Below are 23,054 nucleotides of genomic sequence, written 5' to 3'. Positions count from 1 at the left end.
CGCTGCGCCCTGGCCCTGGCCTGTGCGGCTTTGCCATTTGCCTGCTTCCTTCCTCTTGTTCACACACACTTGAAATTCTGCCAGCCAGATTTAGCGATAGAGGCATCTCCGCTCCGCGGTAGCAGAGCCTGGGGGGAGGACGGTTCCTCTGCTTTTTATTTTTAATAACTCTGGGAGAGAACCTTCCCTCCCCGTGGGGCTGCCTCCCCCTCGTCGCGTTCTGGCCCCGACACCTCGGCTACAATCCGTGTGTCGGGCCCCAGCCAGACGTTACCACACCGCACGCTGAGCTTCCTCCCGGCTTCCGCGCGCCCCCGACCACATCCGAGCCCGCTGCGTGCGAGGCGCTGCTGGGCCTGCCTTGTCCAGGTGTTGGTGACAAAGGAGAGACGGAGGCAGAGTAAATGCCTGCACGCGTGTTGCTCCCATGCTTCCACACTCCTTTAATTTCCAATTTTAACCCAAGGTGGCAGGGATAAACTCAAATCTCCAAGCAGCTGCCAGCGTTTCGCTTCGTCCTTCCCAGCTCCTGCAAGGGATCCCTCTGGAGTTCCCAGGAGCCGTTCCCTCTGCCCCTCCATCTCTTCCGAGCTCCCTCCTGCTCTCTCAGAAGTCTCTGAATGCTCCTACAGCTTGGTGCAGCACCACGAGCTGTCTTCAGGCCAGGATGTGTGCAGCAGGTGAGGTGGCAGGAAGCCCCAGTGCGCGGAGGACAGCTCACCTGCCCGAAGTCCCAAGGTGTCTGGTGCTGCTGGGAGGAGGAGACATGTTCTGACAGCCTGGTGCTCTAACAACGAGCCTGTCCTACCAGCTCACAAATCTGGCAGTGACTCTGCCAGTGGACAGCAGGCCTGTGTCACAAAACAATACATCTTAAACCCGGTATCCAAACCGTCGTGGGGTAGAAGGGTCTGAGCAGTGCGCTGGGACTAAGCGCTAGGTTTAAGGGGCACGGCTGGGGTCAGGGAGCAGATCGAAACCTTCCCATGCTCCATTTGCCATGAAGGACGGCAGGCTGCCCCGTCAGTCACTGATGCAGCTGAAGTAAGGCTCTGGAATTAGCGACACCAGATGTGCACAAAGCTCAGCCACATTTTTTTTTGAGGGCTTTGTATAGCCTCGGTGTTGATTTTTGAAAACCCTTCTGTAAGAAGGGACCACGATTGTTTCCCTTCCCCCTCGCCATCAAGAAGACCAGCCCTGGCTACCTCTTGTCTCAGCCCTGTCGCTGCCGTGCTTTCAGGAGACGGCAGATTGAGTGTTTGTGCAATTCCCACAGGCACGGGAATTCCCCAAGCCCCTGCCAGTCGAAGTGAGAGCTGGCTGCCTGATGCAGCCTGACAGGGGCTGATGCTCCCCAGCACGGGCACCCAGGGCTCTCTCCTCTTTTGACTCTGCTTTTTCAGGGTGGAGTGAAAGAAGCTTGCTAAAATTACCTCTCCGATGAGAGGGGATGGCTTGAGAGAAAGCGTAAAGCAGGCAGGCTTTTATTTTTGTGTTGTTCCCACCCTTGGAGGGCCTGTGAGATCCCAGGCTTTCTATTTTTTTTCTTCCAGCACTTCAATTATTTTGTGACAGGCACTAGTTTCTGCAGCAGGCGAATTGGTGGCTCATCTGCTGGAAGGCAGGTGTGGATAAACACGGTGGAAATCTCCCCCCAGGCAGGCTTGGCATGCCAATTTAAAACTAGCTTCCCTGTGGAGGACCGGGGAAAGAGGTTAACCCTGACGTGCTTAGGCAGGTGCGAGTTTTTCGCTTTGACACTTAAATGGCTTGAGTTTTTGTTTTGGATGTGCAGCTTGCTTTGGAGAAGGTCCCCAGGGGGTCTGAAGCCCAGCAACGTACGTGGGTGGTGGCTTGTTTGAGGAAATCACCTGCTGCAAAGGTTGGGGACTGATAATGCTGGACCTTGTCATGCATTTAAGCATGGGTCTGGAGTTAGTTTTCTACAAGCTGTGGGTTCTTTGCATTATTATGCAGAGGAAAAACTACCAACTTTAGGCTCGCTAAGCTGAACCTCTGCACCAACTGAAGATGTGTCCCTTACCCTGGTCATTCCCCTCCCTCCAAATACTACGCTGCAGCTTTTAAGTTGCACAACCCCGCGTGTGCCAGGATTTGTCTGAGTGAAATGACGCTTGACCACTCTAATAGACTCCTACACAGAGACGGTTGGCTCGGTGGATGAGGGGAGAGCCAAGTGTGTTCATCTTCCCTTTATCAAGGCTTTGGATGCCGTCTCCCACACGTTCCTCAGAGGCAAGCTGATGAACTGGGGGCTAGAGGAGCAGGCTGCGGGGTGCGGTGCTGGGCTCGTGCTCGTCAGGGGCCTGAGATGTTATCATTGATGGTTTGAATGGAGGGACAAGGACATCAAGAAGTGTGCAGAAGATGCAAAGCTGGGAAGAGTTAATATACCACCAGCGTCCTGCTCTTCAGAGGGACCTTGGCAGGTTCAAGAAACCTCACTTAGTTCAACCAAGGGAGGTGAACTGTCCTGTATGGGGGGGAGGAATAACCCCATAATAAGCTGGGGGCCCTGGGTGAGGTGGAGGGTGCTGGAGCAGCCGCGGGGAAGCTGCGGGCAGGTCCTGCAGAGCTCTGCCTCCTTGCTGGGGGCTGGCCTGGGGCAGCCAGCCTCGGGCTGATCAAAGCAGCTGCCAGGAGGCTTTGCTGGAGCCTGAGAGAGAAGTGGGGATGGGGTGGGGGTAATAAAGTAAGGGTGCTGGGGCTGTGGACTTGTTTTTTTGCTGGTGCAGGCTGTACACCTGAGCACCCTTCACCCTACCACTGTAAGAACGGTGAGCTAGAGCTTGCTGGAAATCCCTTTTTTTCCGGTCCTTTTTTCTGTCTGCTGGTGGTTATCACTTGAGCCAAGTCCTTGGCTTCGGACATTCTCTGGCCCTCTAGTCCCTCATTATCACCTTTCTGCCTTGCCACAGAATTCCTAGACGTAGTCATCCTCTCTCTCAGCCTGGCTGCTGTCTGAGCCGTCCTGCACAATCTGGGGCTGGGAACCACGTTTTTCCCCTTTCCACGTGTCCCGACGGCTTCCCCAGCACATCTGGGAGGGTTTCAAAACCTCTGCTTGTATTTTCCCATTTGCCTAGTGGCATGTTAGGATCCCACAGAGCCTGATGCCTTTTTCTTTAATGCGTCTGACCTCAGGGATCAATACTGCTGTTTTGGCCAAAGAAATAACCGTGCATAACGAGGTTTATAGCATCGATTCCCTAGGCTAGGGCTCTTTGTTTTCACAAGCCACCAAGCTTGTCCCTCCCTTCCAAATAACCTGGATTGACAAATAAAATGTAAAAAAAAAAATCAATAGTCGTCTCCATGCTTTTCTGGCCCGGGGGCACCAATGTGACCCGAGCGCCCTCCCTTTCCCCCACGTCACCCTCTAGCAATCAGCGTGCTGCATCGCCAGGCCGCTTGGGGTCTGATGATGAATGCGTCGCTGCGTAGAGGGAATAGAAATTATTTCCTGCTCGAAAGTGATATTTAGAAGCGTTGCGGGTTCTAGGGTCTGAGCGCCTTGGAGGCAGGGACCTCAGGCTGCTCGTAGATGCTCAGAGGCATGGGCGGGCAGGATGCGTCCCCTGTCAGTCCCCTCAGAGGTTGTCATCGGACGTGCAAACGGTTACTGGTTGGTAATTTGGGGCTGGCATTTAGGAATGAAGCTCTGTTACTAGTGAACGCCTCCCTTGATCGCCCCTTGTTACCCCCCGATGGGAGTCTCTGGGAACGTGCCCTGGTTCGGGTGGTCTGTGCAGCTCTTCTCAGCTTTCTGCCGAGGTCTGCCTCTGCCAGGCTGGGAAAGGGCAGGTTTGTGCTGCTGGTCATTCCAGAAACCTTGTCCTCCTCTGTGTGTCACAGCTTCAGAGGCAAGCAGCACAGTGCATGGGTCTTTTTGGATAGCCTACCCTCTTCTCTGATATCTACCCAGGGTAGGGACGAAGGCAGATCCTGGCTGCAGCTGATTTCAGCTGAAGGTGGCTTTTGTGGGAAAGAAATATTCTTTTCCCTAAGTGTTATCATTAAGCATTATCGTTTTCCATTTCTGGAAGAATGTAACAGCGAAGGTGCAGGTCTGCCATCTGACATACACCGTTGTGTTTGGCATCCAGCTTTACCCTAGGTGTTGTATGTGCCCGTTGTGGTTCTTTTTGAGGAGCTATGTGTGTAGTCTCTGCTCAGACTCTGGAAGGGGGCCAGTTTTTTCCCCATGTCCCTTGCCATAAAGCGAAATGTGTCCGTGGAGAATAATATGCGCTTATTCGAAGTCTGTTCAGTTATAATTGGTACAAGGGACACTGGTGGGAAAGGCATTAGACCAGAAACCTTGCCTGGCAAGGGGTGTTTGCGAAAAGGACTTACTGCTCCATCTGCTTCCTAGGACACTTCAGGCAGTTACTTCAATGACAATAAAAGGGTAATAGTTTGGTGTAAGCAGCATTTAGTCTTGCTGTTGAAAAGCACCTCGTCTTCAGGGACAGCTCCGAAGTACACTCGAGCTTTGCAGTGCTGCCCTTCTGACCAAGGTCCAAGGAGCAAACCTCAAGCTCCTTGTGCTGTTGCTGGTGTTGGTTCCCTTTTACATCACGCTTCTGTGGTATCTTTCATGCTCAGGTCCCTAAAGCCTCGACTATGCTTGGTGTTTGCTCCCAAGCTGTCCTTTGCTAGGGCATTAAAAAGAGCTGTTGGACGGTGATCAGAACAAGCAGGCAGGAGCAAGGATTTTGGGATTGTCTTCTCAGCTCTGTCATCAACTGCGTGGTCTTGGTTGAGTCATTTGGTGCGTGTTTGTTTCGTGGTGTGATCGTCTTTACACTCAGTTTCTTCTCTTGCAGATTTTCCAGCAAGTGGATTTCAACAAGAGGCCAGGACGCATGAGCGCTAAGCCTATAAACTTCGCGGTGATCCTGAAGCTTTCCAACGCCAACCTGCAGGAGAAAGCCTTCCGAGTAAGTGGAACCCAGCTGCCGACAGCGCACATCCGTGGAAACACAGCTGCTCTGTAAACAGGACTTGCCCTAGCCGTGCGTTGTGCGATCCTGTCCTGTAGGTTAGAGGCTCATTTCCCAATCTGGGAGCTGAGGAGCTTAGTTCCTATCTGATACCTCTGTTTCTGCTTCCTCTGCCCAGGATGGACTCATCGAACAGCTCTATGACCTGATCCTTGAGTATCTCCACTGCCAAGCCCACAGCATTGGGTTCCCAGAGTTGGTTCTCCCCACTGTCATCCAGGTAAGGTATAGGACACCCCGTGGAATGCCCCCGGAGTGGGATAAGGTCCTTTAACTTAGCAGGGAACTTTAGATGGTCCTGATAGTGTGAGGGGAGAGCTGTTCACCTTTTCCTAGTCACAGTTTGTGTTTAAGGGATTCTTAGGGAGGAACGGAGGCATCACATCTAACAGGAGGCTGAAGGTAGGTGAAAGTGGCTTTAGTGTGAGCCACTCTTTTGGGAGACAAAGTGGAATGAAGGGCTGTAGAGATGGGTTTTTGACCAGTGAATGCAGTTCTTGGCGATTCAGAGTTGTCCAGATTTGCTGTGCTACCTCACCGCAGTACCTGTGCTCTCAGAGCTCGTGTTTCTCCTTGCCTTAGGGCCTTTCTCGCGTGCTCTCCACAAGACGGCAATCCTCCCTCCCAGCCTGTGTCCCCCCCAGCTGCGGCACTTTCTCCCTAAGACCAATTCCCGTCTCTGTCCATCTTCCTCAACGCACCTCACAGCATTGCTGCAAAGTGCTCTCCTTTCCCTCTGCCCTGGCACTCCATGGCAGGCAGTTCTTCCTCGCCACTTCATGTTTACGTACTTCTTTCTCTGCAATAAGGCAGCCTAACGGGGCTGTATCTGGGTGTATGAAGCGTAATCCTCCCCTAATGCTGGGGGCTGAAGCTGGGTGGCTTGTTTCGAATGAGCAGCGACCTCTCTGCTTTGCACAGGAGGATTGCTCAGTGCAAACGAGCTGGAGCTTGTTCCTTCGCATCCTCCCATTCCTCTCTTTTTTTAACTCACAGGCGGCAGGTGCCATACGAGTTTGGCAGAGGGCTGCTCTTGAATCCTCTGTGGGGGGACACGCTTCTGCTCCGATGCCACGAGCCGGCGTGCCTGCCCACGTTGCTGCTGCCCTGCCTCTGGTCGATGCGGCAGCAACGTCTCGCCGGGTCCCACAGGCTGCTCGGGAGGCAAATCTTGCTCCTTCTGCTGTCTGTGGCGGGCTGGCAGCTGCGGGGCACGTGCCTCTTGGCTGTGCCCCTGCAGCCTGGCAGAGGCATTGCCTAGCTGCCAGCCGGCTGCCCTGGTTAATGCGAGCTGACAGGCAGCCTCCCCGCTCGCAGAGCGGCTCCCGTGCCTGCTCTCCTTTCGCTTCTCGCTTATCAGCGGCGAACAAAGCCCCTTGGTCTCAGCCAGCGGCTGTTGGGAGCAGCGAAGCTGTCGGAGCCGATGTTGTAGCTGGAAGGAGGAGCGGCTGACGGCCCTCCGGCACCGAGTGCCCCGTGGCTTCCAAACACACCCCGGGACCAGCCCGGCTTTCTGCAGAGAATTCGTGCTATCGGATTCCTGTTCGGCTGCCGCTAACCGCAGCCTCGTGGCGTCTGCTGGGCCCGGGATGCTGAGGTTAGCTTCCCAAAATCTCGGAGCCTTCGGGAAAGTGCGTGGGGGGGGAAGGCTTTTCCCCTGGCACCCTTCCAGTTAACTATAAAAATCCATCTGCCCCGATCCTTCCTCTCTCTCTCCCGACGAGCTCACGCTGCGCTCGGTGCCGCGTCGCGGGGGCTGGCTTCCAGCTGGCGGGGGCTGCGCCGCACGCTCGGCTTCTGGTCAGCGGCTTTGGGAGAAGCTGGGCTGAACGGCCTGAAGGCCGCACGCGGGAAGCCTCCTTGCCTGGAAGGCAGGAAGCAGCCGGGCGGATCAAAGGAAAGCAGAGCCAGCAGGGGAGGGAGGCGGTTCAAAGGCTTCCCTGCTGCCCGGCCGCTGGGACGACCCCCGGGTCCGTTGCCGCTTCCGCAGGCTGGTGAGGAGCTCAGGGCGTGCGTCTGGGGGCCTGGAAGAGAATCCCTCTTCTGTAGGGTCCTTCGGGGCAGCACGGAGCGGAGGTGGGAGGTTAAAGGGGAAAACCGGAGGGGTTTGGATAGGGGGTGGTGCTGCTGGGAGGGGGCAGGAGGTGGCACGGTCTGGGCAGGGCCCTTCCTCCTGCTCGCTCTGCTCCCGGCTGGATGTTGCCTCTGCTGTCCGAGAGCCGGGGATCGGGGTTGCTTTGGGTTCCCCTGGAACACGCGAGCCCAGCTGCAGCGGATCATTTATAGTCGCCTGTGTCGTTTACTGTAAGAGGAGCCGGGCTTTTGCTGCGGTCTCCGCTGGTATAAACCCTCGGTGTTTGAGGCTGGCAGTGGGACAGGATCAACCCCGCTAATCACAGAGCTGCTTAGCTGGGAAGAGATGTTAACGACGTGCACGCACACACAAACACATGTTCCGCTCGCTTTTATTCTGGAAAGCTGTGGTTGTTGTGCTTGGCAGAGGGGAAAAAGGCACGCAGAGAGTTCCTGTCTCTCTCTCTCTCTCCCCTCTATCTTTCACTGCCGTGGCTGTTCCCTGCCTCCTAACGCAGGGCTGAGATCTCATTACCTTCCGTTAATATCCGTGGCAGGTAGCAGTGGGGCTGTGAGGGATTGCCTGGGTCGGGGAGAGGAGGGGCGAAGGAGAAACGAAGCGTACGGCCCCGAGCGTGAGCACACGCCGCCAAACCGCACAGATAGAGCCCGAGATCTTGCAGGATTTCAGGTGACACCTCTGCAGCGGAAGAAAAATGATAATGTATGTGGCAGCGGATGAAATGGATCTGGGGCTGCAGCCGGGGGGATCAAGGGAGATAAATGGGATGACAAATGCATCTCTCAGCGGAGATAAATATGCAGCGCCCATGAAAAATAAATATTTTAGAAAGGAAGGGTGAGAATAGGACGGGCCTGGCCAGCAGCAGCAGCGCTTGGTGACGGTTTCTTTGTACGTGTTGGACGGGCTGTTTGCTCGGCGGAAAGGGGGCGAGGTGTTGCCTTTAACTCCCGTTTTTCGAGTTGGCCGAGTGCAGACAGGTGGATAAAGGGGCGAGAGCAGCCCCTGCCGCTAGCTAACGGGGCACGTTCCCCCTGCGTGGGGCAGGCCCCGCCAGGAGAGCGGTGTGCTGACGGAGAGGGGCTGGGTGGGACCGTCGTCCCTCGGTTAACGTTTAATTCCTCCCCGCTCGGCGTGTAAGATCAAGCCAACCCGCAGGCTTGACAGGCGGGAGACGTCCTCCTCCTTTACCCATCTCTCTCTTTTGAGGCAGAACTTTTGAAGCTGTAAGGGGAGGAGGAGGCACTACCGCATTTGCTGACTTGAAGCCCGTTATCTCCATCGTGATAGCATCTGCAGGTCCCAGCTGAGATGGAGGCTCCCTCGTGGTTAACCATTTTCTTCTGCCCCGTTGGGTCCCTTTCCCTAAATCGAAGTGTCTGGCTGGTGTGTGCACGGCTCTAGCGAGAAGGTTGAATTTGGAGAGCTGTCTTGGGGCTGGTGAAAACTTAGCAGGCAGTGTGCCGAAATGGAAATTGAAGCCCTGGGTCAATCCGGACGCTCCCACCTCTCCCCCTGTCGAGAGCATCCTCGGCTGCCTCACCGCTGTGTCAGAGCCGCGCGTGGTGGTTTGGACTGGTGGGGGAAATCTTTGCTGGGGAGGAGAGGGGGTTTGCTTGAGGACACCGCTGCTGAGATAGAAAAAAAAAAAGAAAACCCCACAAAAACGTGGTGTTTGCAGTGAGACGGTCTCATTGTCTGGGGGCACTGAAGTGCGTTTCCTGCGCAGAGGGAGGGCAGGGGCCGGTTCCCTGCAGGTAGGATGGACCGGGCCCTTTTGGGCAGCAGCAGGGTTTGTGGTTTCCTGGCAGACTGGCTCTCGTCCCAGCCGTCCCACCTAAGCCCTTGGGTCTTAAAAGACCGAATTATCTAGGCACATGCTCGTGGGGGTTGTCCGCAGCGAGGGTTGCTCTGTGCATTTTTGTGTGGTGCCTGCGTGGGTTTGTGCCCTTGAAAAACAGGAGGTTCCCGTTGGAGCTGGGCTGGGAGTCAGACGGGAAGCAAACTTCACCCCGTATGACCCTGCACGTGGCCAGCTGGCCTGACCCACGGCCCTGCAGCTCCGACAGCCCCGAGTTTTCCCACCGAGCCACGCAAAGACCTTCAGCCCCGGTCCACAGACCCTTTCACCCCCATGTGCAGTCTTTTCTCAATCTCTGCCTTCAACCCCAGCCTCTGGTCTCAATCCACAGCCTCGCCTCTCTGGGATTCCCATCCCAATATCCGTCGCTGTGCTGCTCGAACCCCAGCGATACGTCCTTTCAGAAAGAGCTCGAGTTAAAGGGTGCGGAGAGCTGTTCCTGAGCGAGCCCCACAGCCAGATTGCGTGCAGATATTTGTATCTCTTTGCATCCTCCCAGCCCAGGGTGGCAGGATGCTGGTCCGGGGTATGAACCGAAGGGAGCAGGCGCCCCGTGCTGTCCCTCACCGAGGGCGGGGAGATGGTTTTTTTGCCGATGGGGTCTGTTTGTGGAAACTGTTACGTGGCTTTCATTCTTCTTCTTTCCCTCCTCCCAGCTAAAATCTTTCCTGAAGGAATGCAAGATTGCCAACTACTGCAAGCCTATCCGGCAGCTCCTGGAGAAACTGCAGGAAAATTCTGCCTACATCGCCAGCAGGCGTCAGAAAGCTACCTTCGGTGTGGCCAGCAGGGAGTCTGTGGTGAGTCTGCTGCTTCCATTTGGGCTTCCTGGAAAGACAGTCAGGCTCCGGCTGCCGGGGCCGAGCGGGTGGCAGGGGGAGGAGGGAGGACGAGCTCATGGAAACGGGGCTGTGGGGTGCGGCAGACGCTCACAAACAACCGGGCTCGGCAGGGCTCTGATGCTGTAGCTGGCAGGGCTCTGCAGCCAAGAGCCTCATGGAAAACTCAGGCCATAAATTACACCCTTCTCTTATTTATAACACACGCACATCTATGGAAGCGCCTCGCCTTGCTGGGGCATATCCCCTGCTGGGAAATTTCTTGCTTTTCATCATCCCACTGCCGATACACCGGTGCCAGTTCGTGCCTAAGGTGAAGGGGGGGATTCTGCCTCCCCTGTAACCACGTTGTTTCCTCCTGGTCTGTGGAGACACCTCTCCAGCAGCGTAGAACCAAGCCACCAGCTGACTGCTACGGGACCGTTCGGAATCCTGAGCCAAACCTTTCCCCGTTTTCCTGCTCTCCTGTGTAGACAGAACTGTAGGACAACTAAAGTTACGAGCCCTGAGAACTGTGAGCAGGTATCCTGGGCACTGTAGCTGCCCCTCAGGAGAGATGCTGGCGTGTTCTTCTGTCTGCAGCCTAAGTAACCATCCGTCCTGCTGAGGAAATGCTGAGCACATTCAATGCCTAGAAAATTTGCAGTGGCCCTGGGCGGCTCGTAGGGCCCGTAGTGGTGTTGAGCTGAATCTCAGGGCAGTTCTGCCTCGCTGATGAGGTGGAGAGCAGCTAGGGTAAAGATCCTTTCCTTTTATATTAGGAACTGAACTGTAGCACAGGTAGAAAACAGTATATTTGAAGGGTGCATCTGACTAACAGACTGAGATGCTGTCTTCCTGGAAAAACCCTGTCGTGGCTAGGGGTGTTCCCCTGGCTGGGAAGGGTCCGGAGGTAAGGCACCGTGACAGGAGCAGGCGGAGACGAGCTGCCTGTGGAGGCGTGCCAAGAGGTGCTGGTCTCCAGGGCCTCTCCGTAAGGAAGCTGCCGCAGCCAGCTGGATTCAGATGGAGGCGCTGGAAGCTGCTGGTTTCAGCTCGAAGCAGGGAGCTGTTAAAACGCTCCAGAAGCAACTGTCTGGTCTTCATTCTGTTGTGCTGTTCTCTACAGGCCTGGGGTAGGAGGGTAACCTGCTCGTGCTCGTTTCCTTGCCTCCAAGGGGACTGTACTCCTGTACCGTTACCTTCCTGTCTTACAAGACACACCATTGATTCCTCACCCTTGTTAGGAAGCCACTTGGCTTGTGCGCAGCTGGAGAGGCCGCCTCTCTCATCACTTCCCCTACTCCAGGAGTCTGCTTGCTCTGAGCTACGCCCTCCCAGGGATGGAGAGCCCATTCACCGTCCCCGCTTGAAGCTTTGTTTCCTTTGCTTTGCTTCCTCCTTATTTGGGACCTGCTGACCTGCTCAGCTCCGAGGTATTTGAAATGCAGGCCCTATGTAAACGAAGCCGAAGGGAAGCCTTGTTAATGAAGCTTTGTTTGCTTTTTCCTTTGGGACGGGGAGCTTTGCATTTATCCGGCGCAGCAACCTCTGCAGGTGGACTGTGCGTGCACGCCTCTGCGTGAGAGTCGGCGGTGAGTCCGATAATTCCTTGCCTGGCAGGAGAGAGGAGAAAATATCTGTGTCTGGGAGGTAATTGATGGGATCAAAGTGATGGCTCTGTGGCCACATGGTATCGTTGGGAGGGCTGGAGGTCTGCACCACCGAAAGCTCCACGTGTTAGCGAGGAGCTGGGCATGGAGCAGGGGTTGCAGCGCAGACTAATTCATCGTCAGATACCGAGGGGCAGGAACTGCAGGAAAATTACCCTTTGAAATCCTGGCATGTCAGTGCCTGGACACGGCACTGCCGTTCCGGGATTAAGGGGTTGAGGGAGCTGGTTTTGAAGAGACTGAGTAGTCCTGGGTTCTGTAAACGCCGTTCTGGCTCGGACTGCTTTGCCAGAGGAATTGCGCTTCCCGTCTGGAGCGCAGTGGTTAGGGTTTTGTTGTTCTGTAGCTTTTGCGGACAGACAGCGCTGTGACCACCCACCCACTCCGCAGAGGTAGAGATTTCAGCCCCTAGGGCTCCGTGGAATGATGGGCTGGGGAAGATCGTTGGCTGAAAAGAAAAAACGGGTTTCCAACAACTCTGCCGCTGTCTGCTTTTCCCAGCAACCCTGGCAGCAGCCCCTTTTTTTTTTTAAGGACTAAGTGATTTTTTTTTTAACATCTTGCTGCCTGCACAGCTCCTAGCTGATGCTGGTGCACCTGCTTTCTTAGGAGCATCGCACCCGGGTGGCTGCATAGCGTGGGGCAGACGGGGCTGGCTCCCAAGGGGCAGCCTGCTGCAGGTAACGTTGGGGCTGGTCTGGGGAAACAAGCTCTGTTTTGCCCAGCCTGTTTGGGGACGGGTTCTCCTCCTGCCCTTTAAGGGGATCCAGCAGCAGCGTGGCGTGCTGCTCGGAGGGGATGCCTAGATTGCCAGTGCCATCTGTATTTTTGCACTTTGCTGCCCTGTGAGAGAAGGGAGCCCTTCTCTTCCAGGGGTTAACGGGCTCCCAGTGCTCCCGGGAGCGAGGGAAGCAGCCAGCTCGGCGCTTCTGTGGCGTGGAAGATCCTGGCTTATCTTCCGTGCCTTGGGACGAGTTTGGTGGCTGGTGACCCTGCGCTTTCCCCCTGCTCCTGTGCAAACAGATGGTGTAGATTTCCAAAAAGGGCCAAAGCTCCCGCAGAGACCGGGCTTCCCAGAACGGCTTGGAGTGTCCCTCGAAGTCTGGGTTGAGTTTGCCAGGCTGTCTCCAACGTACGCGGGGCATTGGCACTTGTGCGAAAGCAAACACTGCCAGAAAAGGGAAGGGAGGGAAAGAAGAGAGGCCAAAAGTATTTGCGTGTCCCCCTTGCCAGCAAGAGCAATTGAAAGCAAATGCTCTCTGGTATTCGCATCCCTGCATTTGTGCCTGCCCCACTCCAAGGAGCGGAGCCCAGGTTCGGAGCCCGTTCTTGCACGCAGCGTGCTGAAATGCAGCGTTCATCGCGGGGAGTTGCAGAGCAATAGGTTTAAGGGAGGGGAATAAACGGTATGAGTGCCATCGGTTCTGCACTCCTGAGTAGTGGGAGGACTTCAGAAAGCTCGCTGTTTTACCTAAGGGTCTATGTTATTTTTTTTCTACATCTTTTGACTTAAGGTGGAGGGGCTGTGCGGGGAGCCCTCGGGTATCCCAGGCACTGCGGAGCAGAGGGCTGGGCACACCAGCTGCGTTCAGCCTGATGCTCCCACAGCATTTTCAGGCTGAGAACTTGAATTTCCTTTCCTTGATTTGTTTGTTGGGTCCAGATGTGCGATGGGCACCTCTGACTTGAGGTTCTTCAGCACCCACCCGGGCCCTGGCCTGGCAGGGGACAATGCAGGGGAGGAGAAGAGCTCGCCGGGACCTGCAGCACGCGCCGTGGCACAGCTCGGGGGCTCCACGCAGGGCTCTGGGGGTCCTGCATTTGAGACCAGCCCAGCCCAGGGAGGGAAGGAGATGACGGAAGGCATTGCCTCGTTTCCGTGGGATTTCCAGATTTGCCTCCATCCCCATCTCAGTGATCTCTGTTAGGTTCGTACAGCCCTGGCACTGGGGGCTGATCCGTGCTGGCTGTCCCCTGGCAGCGCAGTGATGCAGAGGCAGTAATAAAAAGGAGAATTGCAAACGGTTGAGGTGGGTATGGTAGCATCCGCTCTCAAAATTCCCATTTAGGCATGCTGACTAGAAAGATGGGATTGTTTTATTTTTATTTTTTAATCTCTGGATCCAGCACACTTTAAAAGAGCCGCGTCAGAGCAAACAGACGTTTGCCTTCCCTAAGAAGAGCCTTTCTCAGAAGCTCTCCGCACCGAGCAGCATCAACAAATTGCCTGCCTGCAGCTGGCAGCCTGATGGGAGCCTGGTCCATAAAGGGGGTGACTCTGTGCTCCTCAGGAATTACTCCTCGTGCCGCAGCGGTGGGCCAGACCGCCAGGAGAGCCGCGCCGTCTGCCGGCTGGCGTCTCCTCCAGCCGGCGCTGCCGGAGCCAGAGGTCCATCAGCCCTGCTGCCAGCCCGCCGGGAGGAGGCTGGGGAGCAGCCACGGGCTCCGGTGCAGAGCTGGAGCCGTGTTACAAAGGGTCCCGTGGGAGCCGTGAGCCTGGGACCGGGGATTACCAGCAAGGGGCCGTTCGGCTGGCTGCGGTATCGCTACGCGCCTGGTGCGGGGTGCGCGGGCAGGCTGCGCCGTTAGAGGGCGGGTGACGGAGGCTGCTCGCCCCCTAATTGCCCAGGGTCAGCGCCTGGTGCCGGCCGCGGAGGCCGCAGATCGTCTCCACTTCCCTCCCGGTGACGGGCCAGATCAGGAGCTGGCGGAGGCTGATGTATTTCACCGTCTGCGCTGCTTGTTTGCCTCGCTCTGCCCGTCGCAGGTCCGCTCTCTCCGTCTTGTTCCTCTTTACGCTCCTCCCTGCGCCTCGGCTCACAGGCTGCAGTGAACACACCGTAACCCCTGAGTTTTGAGGCTCAGCTCCCCAGAAGCAGAGCCCATTCGGGCTCAGGGTAAGAGTGTTAGAGCTGCTGCTGTGCTTTGTGCTACGGAGATGGTCTGGCCGCTTGTTCCCCCCCCCAGCAGCAGCACCGTGTACCCCAGGTACCGACGCAGAGCTCTGGGTTTGTTCTCAGCCCTGGATTCGGGATAATCTTTTTGGACCTGTGCTAGCCTACGAGTGTATCTAAACTAACCCCTCCTGCTGCTCGTTCCCTTGCTCCTTTGCCTGTTAAATTCCTACTTGTGCGTCATGGCCGTGCTTATATAAAATATAAAATTGACTTTTTCCTGTGGGATAGCGCAACGCCTCTGGGCACGGTGGCAATCCAGCTACCAGGTACAATTCTCTGCGGGTTTGAATTTAAGGGACCCTGGCAGGTTAAAAAGAGTGTGCTTTAATTTGGCGTGCTGCCCCCCACCCCCTTCAGCACTAACATGCCCCAAAAAACCCCTTGTAACCATCCCGTTTGCTTCCCACTATTCCCAGCGCTTACACCTCCGTACTCCCCCTGCTTGGACAGCGGAAGCAGGCGCGGCGTTTCTTCGTGCTCTGCTCTCCCAAGGCTGGGATGAGGCCAAGCCCCCGCGGGGGAATGTTTGTTGCAAAAATAAACACTTGGCCACAGAACAGGGGGAAGAGGCAATCCAACTCCTTTTGTGTTTAGGTCTTGTAAATGCTTGCATGAGGTTTTCCTGAATTAAAAAAAGAACTTAGCAGGCGATCAAATGTCTCCGTTGCAAGAGCAGGGGGCGGATTTTGCCCTGATAGATCCTCTGATGTATCCCTGTGATTCCTGCCTTCAGCTTTGAGCTGAAGTAATTCCTTTACCTTCACAGCAGGCTGCGTTGTCTGCCCTGACTGCTGTACCGGTGTCTTCTCCCTACAGCTAGAGAGAAGCGAGCATCCGAGGCCAGGATAGTACCAGTGGGTCCCAGAAGGCATGGAGCTGGTCTGGAAGAGCTGTTGCGAGTTCTCAGCACTTCTGAGAACCAGGCCTCTGCCCCAAGGGAAGAGCAGGGATCTGGGAACCCACATTTCAGGCCAGCATGCTTGGAAACCTTGGTGGTCCTCCAGGAGCTAAAGCGTCTCACGCGCCACCCCCCTTCGGAGGACTTCACACCCTGCTGTCTGTCAGCTGCGCCTCCGTGGTGGTTAGAAACCTGTGCCATGGGTGTCCTGGGCTACTGAGTGAGCTGTTGCGTTGGCTAGCCCTCTGATTTCATCCTTGGGTTTCTTTAATCTCCCTGCAGTGCCCAGGCACTGCTCGACCTCACGAGAGTCATCACTCGCACCGCTCCTCACTCGGTGGTTGCTTGAGTGCCTGTGCCTGCGTTCACATCCATCCTGCTCGCATTCGTAGTCGTGTTTGCCAGCTTCCTACCCAGAAGCTGCAGAAAGGTGGTTTCACTCTGCTCCTAACGGTTTCACTCTGCTCCTAACTCTCTGCACTTGCCAGGGTACTGTTGCAGAACTGCTTTGCAAACCTCCCTTAAATTTGCACCCCTCTCTCTCTCCACAGGAGCAGTGGGAGAAGCAGGTCAAAGAGGAGGGGACGCCTCTGACCAAGTACTACGCTCAGTGGAAGAAGCTGAGAGAGAAGGAGATTCAGCTGGAAATCACCGGCAAAGAAAGGGTAAGAAACGCCTGACTCAGTGCACATCACCTGTGCCGGGGCAGGAAGGGAGAGCCCTGTCCTGGCAGCAGGGGGGTGGCTGATGAAAGCCAGCTCAGGCTGAAAGGGGCTTGAGCTTTCTGGCTGTGAGGACCGGGCACTCTGGGGAGGAGCGTGGCTGTGGCTGGACAGCAGTGTCTTCAGCCCCCTGGGGATTTGTCTCGCTGGGCTCTCTAGGAGTCTGTGTCCCCTGCCTGTACCCTGTTTGCCCGATGGAGCCCTAGGTGAGACGGGTGAAGTAGTGCCAGGGTAGATTTCTCTCTGTCCCTGTTCAGGCTCACGCTGTTCAGGATGGATTGGCCCGGTAGCCTTTGTAATTTGAGGACGGGGAGCTGAAGACAGTAACAATAGAGCAATTGTCTGCAGAAATAGCGTACCACAGAGGTGGGTTGGGTAACAGATCCCATTGTGCTGGAGCACTCGGGGCACACACACACACACACACGATGCCCATTCTGCGTGTTCGTCCCCACTTCTCACGTTGCTCTGGGCAGCCCGCATCGTTTCAGGGTGCTCTCCTAACAGGAAAACAAAGGGTTGTGCTCTTTGTCCAGCCCTGCGGAGCGTGGCTGGATCGCTGGAGCCCAGCCTTGCGAGAAATCAGGGAGGGGAAGACGACTCTCGTCTTCGCAAGGGGAATATCAGAGATGAGTTCTGGTTTGCATTTTATTTCTCCCACGCGGGTGGCTGGCTGCGAGGTGGGACTTGCTGTCTGGACAGAAGAGCTCAGCCTGCCGTTTCCCACATCTGCTGCCCAAGGGAAGGCTCCCCGGCCGCTCCTCGGGGCACCGCGCTCTGGGATGCAGCAGGGGGAGGGAGCTGTGCTCACATCAGGAGCCTAAAGGAAAGCTGTCTCGATGCTAATGCAATGAAAGTGGCTGAGCTAGGCTGCTTGGCCAGGGAGCAGGAAATAGATATAATTGGTGTCTCCAGCGTATGGTGGGGAACAATTAAAATAATCGATGGGACGGGAGCATGGCTGGCTCTGAGCCAAGCCCCAGAGCGTGCTACGAGACCTGCGAGACCCTAGAAATGCTCAGCACCGTGCACCAGCCCCGAGATAAGGACAGGGGGAATAAGAAATTCCCCCGGGGCAGCTGTGCAGAGGGAACAAAAAGAACCTCTTGTTTTCCGTGCAAGCCCAGCAGGAGGAGGTGGCCCTTGCAGAAATGAAACTGCGTGCTTGGGGCTGAGAGACAGCAAGAAGTGATGGCTGGGAGCGGGGCTAACCTGGCCCCAAACTGGCCCTGCTGGTGCGAGCCACGACTTTTCCTGGTACCGAAGCAGCTGTCGCAAGGGGACAGGAGATAAGCTGTGGGTAGGCAGGCCCCCGTCTCGTGGGAAAGGCTGGAGGTGAGCCGGAGCAGTGTGGGGTGGCCACAGCTGAAAGGGAGAGGAGCTCCCTTTGGAGGGGGGTTGCTTTGGCAGAGCGAGGCTCGGGAGGATGACTTCGGAAACCAGGGGAAGTTTGAGGGCATGGCCAGGGTCTTGTTCCCCGCTGGAGGAAGCGGGCTGAGCAGATAAACGGTGGAGAGAGATTTCGGAGTTAGCTTTCAGAAGGCTCTGAGGCTGCCTGACATCTCTGCTTGGTGAATGGGGCTGTTGTCTCTCTCGGTGGGGACCGCTAGCTTAATGATGCAGCATTGTGAGCCCCAGCAGGAGAGTGAACGCCATGAGGCCCATTAGGGCTGGGAAAATCCATGTCCCATTAGCAGCCATTGGGGGGAAAAATAATAACAGAGAAAAAAAATCAGCCCGGCTCTCAGCTGCTCCGAGCTGCAGCTCGCCTTATATAACAACGCTGACCCCGTCTGCCCGTTCCCTTTGCTTTTCCCAAAGGTTTTTAATGGGATGCAGACTAATCGGCTTCGTGAGGCTCGGTCTGTAGTGACCTTCCAGCTGGGGATTAAAAGACTGGCCCCCAAATTACCTAATTACTGCCCCTGTGTGATGAACGCGGGCTGTATCTGCGAGGGGTGGCTCCGTGCAGGTCCTCGTTCCCTTGCTTTGTGGTCGCTGTGCAGCCAGTAGGGAGCTCTGGTGCCTTCGTTTTGAGGTGTCGGACCTGAAGGCACTCCCGTGGAGCTTGGGACAGTCAGAGGTGGTACAGCTCGGCGTGATCCAGCCCCAGGTCCCTTGTAATACACTCCGATGGAGTTCAGCCGGTGTGCATGCCACCCAAAGCCAGTCCGCCTTCGGAAATGGGGGCCCTTGGTTGCGTTTTCGTGCTGCCTGGGAAGTCCCACCTGAGAGTCTCTGCTGCTTGCTGTGCGTGCCCTGCACGGGGTGCTGGAGAAGCCTTTCTCAGTGGGGACAGAAATCTCTCCCCTTTGCCGCCTTGAACTGGAGGAGCTCGGAGAACCGGAGGAGACTTCCCCATCACGTGCACGAAACGTTTGGCTTGTTACACAGCTCCAGCCCCACTTCGAAACCTGCGTGACGTGCTGCGGGGAAACCCTCAGAAGGCATTGCAGGGGGAAAATGAGACCCTGCAAGGTTTTTGCATTTCATTTGCTGCCGGAGGAGCAGCAGCGACCAGGCTCGTGGAGAACAGGACTGAGGAACAGGGACCCGGGCGGTCGATGCAAGCGGTTTGTTGTAGGGTTTCTCCTCCTGTTTGTTTGATGTTTAACGGGATGGTGACACTTTCAGCCTCAACTGTCTGCTGGGTGGCTCCTGCTATTAAAAACAGGAGCTGCTGAGGAGTGATAGCTGCCAGACAAGGACTGCAGCGAGCGTGGCTCGTGGCAGAGAGAGCCCCAAGGTGCTGCCTGTGGCTGCCAGCATCAGGGCAGCGTGGTGACCGTGTGCCACGGGGTGCAGCCCCCAGCACCCTCGGGTTGTGTTCTTTCCACGTGTCCTCCCAGCACCGAGGTCTCTGCAGGGCCAGTGGAAGGAGAAGTCTCTGGTAGCGGAAAAGAGCGGGTGGGAAGATGATTGAAAATTAGGAGCCTGCTTTGCTCCCCTCTCCCCTTCTCCGGGCAGCCTCTGAGTCTCCATCCTGGTGCTGCAGGTTACTGCTTGTAAGCGCTCGGCTCCCGGCATCCGATATTGCCCAGCTGGGGACCGTAACCATGAAACGGGTTGGGAGAAATTGCTGGGATTGTCTGCAGGAACAAACGCCTGCCTCCTTCGCCCTCCCGAGAGCTGCGCGGAGCTCGCTCGCTGCCTCTCCCGCCAGGGGAGGCTCCTGGGAGGGGTGGAGAAGCGGCTGTGGCCGGGGAGGAGAGCGTCGAGGGGTGGAGGGACGGGTGGGAGAGAGCAAATGAGTTATTACTCGCAGGGCGAATGTTTCCAAGCAAGCTAATGTGTGCTAATGCATGAGTGCTCCCCAGGAGGTGTGCAGCCAGGCACAGGCAGCGGGCAGCTGATGTTCGGAGAGCACTCAGGATCGAATTTGCATTCTGATTATCTTCGCCCTGCTGGCCTGAGCCCTGGCGAGTAAATCCTCCCCCTAATCCCCCTCCGGAGAGGTGTAAAGAGCAGCGAGGTGGTGTCAATTGCAAGTACTTAATGGCATTGATATTGGCCGTGGCTGCAGCAGCAAGGCTTGGCCCGTTGATCTCCAGAAGGGCTAGCAACAGGGCAAGCCGTGGCGGAGGCAGACCTTGAGCACCTTCAGCACCTTGCTATTCAGCCGGGCTGAAGTCTAGAGCCAAGAAGACAGCCTGCTAGAGCTGCCACGGCTTTCGGCACTGGTGGAAAACTGCTTCTTCGGAGGTATCCCTTCCTGTATCCCTCCGGGCTTTCCGTGCTGAGCCCCAGGACGGGCAGCTTGGCAGGGGTGCCGTGCATCGTGACCGTGCCGAGGTACCAGCGGCCCGTAGCACGAGTGGTTTGTTGGGTAAAGATCAAGGGAGCAGCGGTGCTTTGCGCTCGGCTTTGTGATGGACTCACAGATCTGCCTCCTGGCTGGCAGCAGGCAGACCCAACTGCTCTTGGCTGCGTGGCTTCCACAGACAGGGCAAGGCCAAGTTCCTGCCTTTGCGCTCAGCGTTTTGTGTTCAAAAGTACAAATTAAGGTCGTTCTTACCGTTGGTTTTGTTTTCTTTTTTTTTTTTTTTCCAGCTTGAAGACTTGAACTTCCCACAAATTAAACGCAAGAAGCAAGAGGAAAGGAAGGAGGAAGATAAGAAGGAATTCAAGGAGCTGTTTGAGCTGGACACTGACTCTGATGAGGAGAACACTGGGATTGCTGTCAAAGGTACGGCTCCAGGGCTGGGCACGCCTCTCCTGTCCGGGTTTCTCTGTGACGTGGGGCAGTACAGCTCTGCCCTAGGGGAGACGCGTGCTAGCCATGTTCAATTCGAAAGGTAGGCTGACGTGGAGAGGGAGCACAGCACGATGGTGGCTTTTCAGAGCGACAGAAGGCAGCTGGGAGGCTTTTCTCTCCCACTTTGTCGCTCCAGCTCATTTTAAACCCATGGGTTCTGCATTAGTCCTTTTTTTTTCCATACCTGACCCAAAACCTTGGAGAACATCGGAGTGTTTGCTGCCTTTTTTGCACGGTGGGCGGAGGTGCAGAAATCCATCTGTTGTTCCCCACGTGTAAAAGAGGAGTAAGGACATTGTCCTACCTGGCAGCGTGCTTGATTTTCATTGTATACATGACTGCAAACAGCAGCTATCCCAGGGGCTGGTTACCGGAACGAGAACCTTTGATGGAAGAGCGGTTATCCTCTCTTTGCATGCACTTTGGGTGAGTTTATTTTCCAGCAGGTGACATTGCAAAGTATTCTTGGTGAGCCAAGAAAGTCTGGAGCCTCTGGAGAAAATGGAGCGGTGCCACTCACTGGCTCTGACCACGAGGGGGCCGTAGCAAATTGTGGAACCTGCCTAAAAAGTTGCCCACATGGCTTGAGGAAAACTTGGACGTCCCGTTTGCGATTCGGGAAGTTTGGGATAGCGCGGGTTTTCGAAATGCATTGCCATTTGGACAGCAGGGAGGCTCGCAGGAACACGGGGCTTTCCTTTTTGGAGATGGGATCTGCAGACAAAGTCCTAGTCCGTGGCACGTGTTGTGGGGCGTGAGCACAAGTCTTGAGCCTTAGCACAGGACCAGTGACCACCTCGCAGCTTTCTGTGATACAGGAGGAAGAAACGGTCAGAAAACTCGCGCTGAGGTTGAAGTCAGTGGATTTTTGTCGGTGCCCCAGCAAAGAACGGGCAAGTCTAAGGGATCAGTGTGACATCAGGGCGGTTTGCTGAGATACGTCCTTGAGATGTGGCATTGTCCTGCCTGCCAAACAAATGGGTGCCTCTGAAGAATCTGGAGAAGCCCCAGTGGCTTCTAAAAAGGCAGTGCACCGCTGTGACACCTCGTGTGGCAGCGCGGCAGTGCCAGCAGTGCCCAGCGTTCCTGGCCCAGCCGCCTCCCCGCAGTCTTTGCTCGTAGCGGGGAGTTTTCTGCTGGGAGGGAACGGGCCCCCGGGGGGGGCATCTTCCATCTCAAGGAGCCACCGTGCCGGGGTCCCCGCCACGAGTCCGGAGGCGCTGGGTGGAGAAAGAGCGGAGCAGCAGGGCTGTGCTGCGGCGCAGGGCGACGTCCCCGTCCCCTCCGGGCAGCGGCGTGCCTCCTCGCTGGGAAGGGGGCAGAGGACGGAGAGGTGGGGAAAAGCGCCCACGTCTGGGGAGAAGCGCGCAATGAGCTCTCGTTCCTGCCCCGCGTGGGGTGCGGAACAGCCTCCGAGCCTCAAACGAGGCGAAGGGGAAGTCGTGGAGAGGGACTTGGGGTCGCCTTGAATCGGCTTCCAGCTGTTCCCAAGAGAGACACGTCGAGCAGCAGGAAGAGAAGGCCGCCCTGGATGGGTCTTCAGGGGGAGGAAACAAGGAACGTAGCTGGGGCTGCTGGCCATGCCGGCCTTGAGAAGCGAGAAGGAGAGATGCCGGGGCTGTGAAACCGTGACACTGGTGCGCTGGGGGGCATCTGGGAAGCGGTGGGAGCAGACCAGCCCTCCTGAGGCAGCGCCGCTTCCAGCCGGGGGCAGGAAGAGACGGGGCTGGTGAGCCGCAGCCTCCCTGCCCCGGGGATGGGAGCAAGGGCACGCCTCGGGGGTCCCAGGGCTGATGGGGAGAAGAACGGGGGTCTCCCTTGACAGGTCGAACATCCCCAGCCGCGTCCACGCTCGTTGTTAGCGAGGCTTGGCAGCAGCACGCGAGGCTCTGGTCGGAGTCCTTGCTGGAAGGAGCCAGTTCCAGAGCCTCGGGGATCTGTGGGTCCCTGCTAAGAAGTGTACGGAGCATTTTTAATGGTTTTCATCGCGGTTTGAGCTCCTGCTCCATCAGTACCAGCACTCCTGCTTATTTCAGGGGCTTCCGGCTGCTTTCTTTCGCTCCGCACCGGGCTGGGAACCGGGTGGGAATAAACGGCAGGCAGCGAACTGGTGCGTGCAGCGGGCACGGCTGCGTGGCGGGGAAGGAAGGAGAGCAATGAATTTGCAGTTGTGTTTTAAATCTGGCGGGGCTGAGGGGAGATTCCCCCCGCTCTCGCCTCGCGCTCTGTGCAGGCGGAGCTGAAGGACACCCCCAGCACCCCCCCCGAGGGGGCAGGGTGGTGGCAAACACAAAACCAAGACAAGCTGCCCTTCGGGAGGGAGAAAGCATCTTGGCAGGCAGGAGAAAAACCCTTGGCTTGGGTCTCTGCAAGGTCCAAGGATGGGAGAGAAACGGGTTTGCACGTTTTTAGGGCCCTCCGAGCGTGCAAGGGTGGGACGAGGCAGGCGGCGGGGAGGAAGGAGCGTGGGTTTGCTCCATCTGCGCGGCGTGCCGGGGGCGGGGGGGTTCCTGCGTTGCTCTCATTTACCAGCTGACGGCTCTCCGGGAGGAAAGGCTCCTGGAAATTCCTAACGGCTTGGGCAGAGGCGCTGGGCGGCCTCGGCACGAGGCAATTAAAGGCGAGGAGGCGGCGTGGCCGCGGCGTCTCCCCGGGACCTGCCCGCATTAGGTGTCGGCGTGCCTCTAATGAACTGGGGCGGGTTTCTTCATTTATTCCGCACGTAATCACGTTACATCGATTTCA

General features: G+C 56.6%; 1 protein-coding gene across 1 annotated transcript in view; it reads left to right on the top strand.

Annotated features, from left to right (window-relative positions):
- Nucleotides 1–23,054, top strand: part of NOC2L (NOC2 like nucleolar associated transcriptional repressor) — a 46,346-nt gene that overhangs the window by 16,148 nt on the left and 7,144 nt on the right. The window contains exons 13-17 of the mRNA XM_066982207.1: nucleotides 4,854–4,967; nucleotides 5,149–5,250; nucleotides 9,643–9,786; nucleotides 15,884–15,997; nucleotides 20,105–20,240. Of these exons, the coding sequence (XP_066838308.1) occupies nucleotides 4,854–4,967; nucleotides 5,149–5,250; nucleotides 9,643–9,786; nucleotides 15,884–15,997; nucleotides 20,105–20,240 (610 nt within the window). The remainder of the gene's footprint in view (nucleotides 1–4,853; nucleotides 4,968–5,148; nucleotides 5,251–9,642; nucleotides 9,787–15,883; nucleotides 15,998–20,104; nucleotides 20,241–23,054) is intronic.

The sequence above is a fragment of the Anser cygnoides genome, chromosome 23 (genome assembly GCF_040182565.1).
Source record: "Anser cygnoides isolate HZ-2024a breed goose chromosome 23, Taihu_goose_T2T_genome, whole genome shotgun sequence".
In the NCBI taxonomy this organism is placed as follows: Eukaryota; Metazoa; Chordata; class Aves; order Anseriformes; family Anatidae; genus Anser; species Anser cygnoides.
This window is presented reverse-complemented; position numbering and strand designations above follow the sequence as displayed.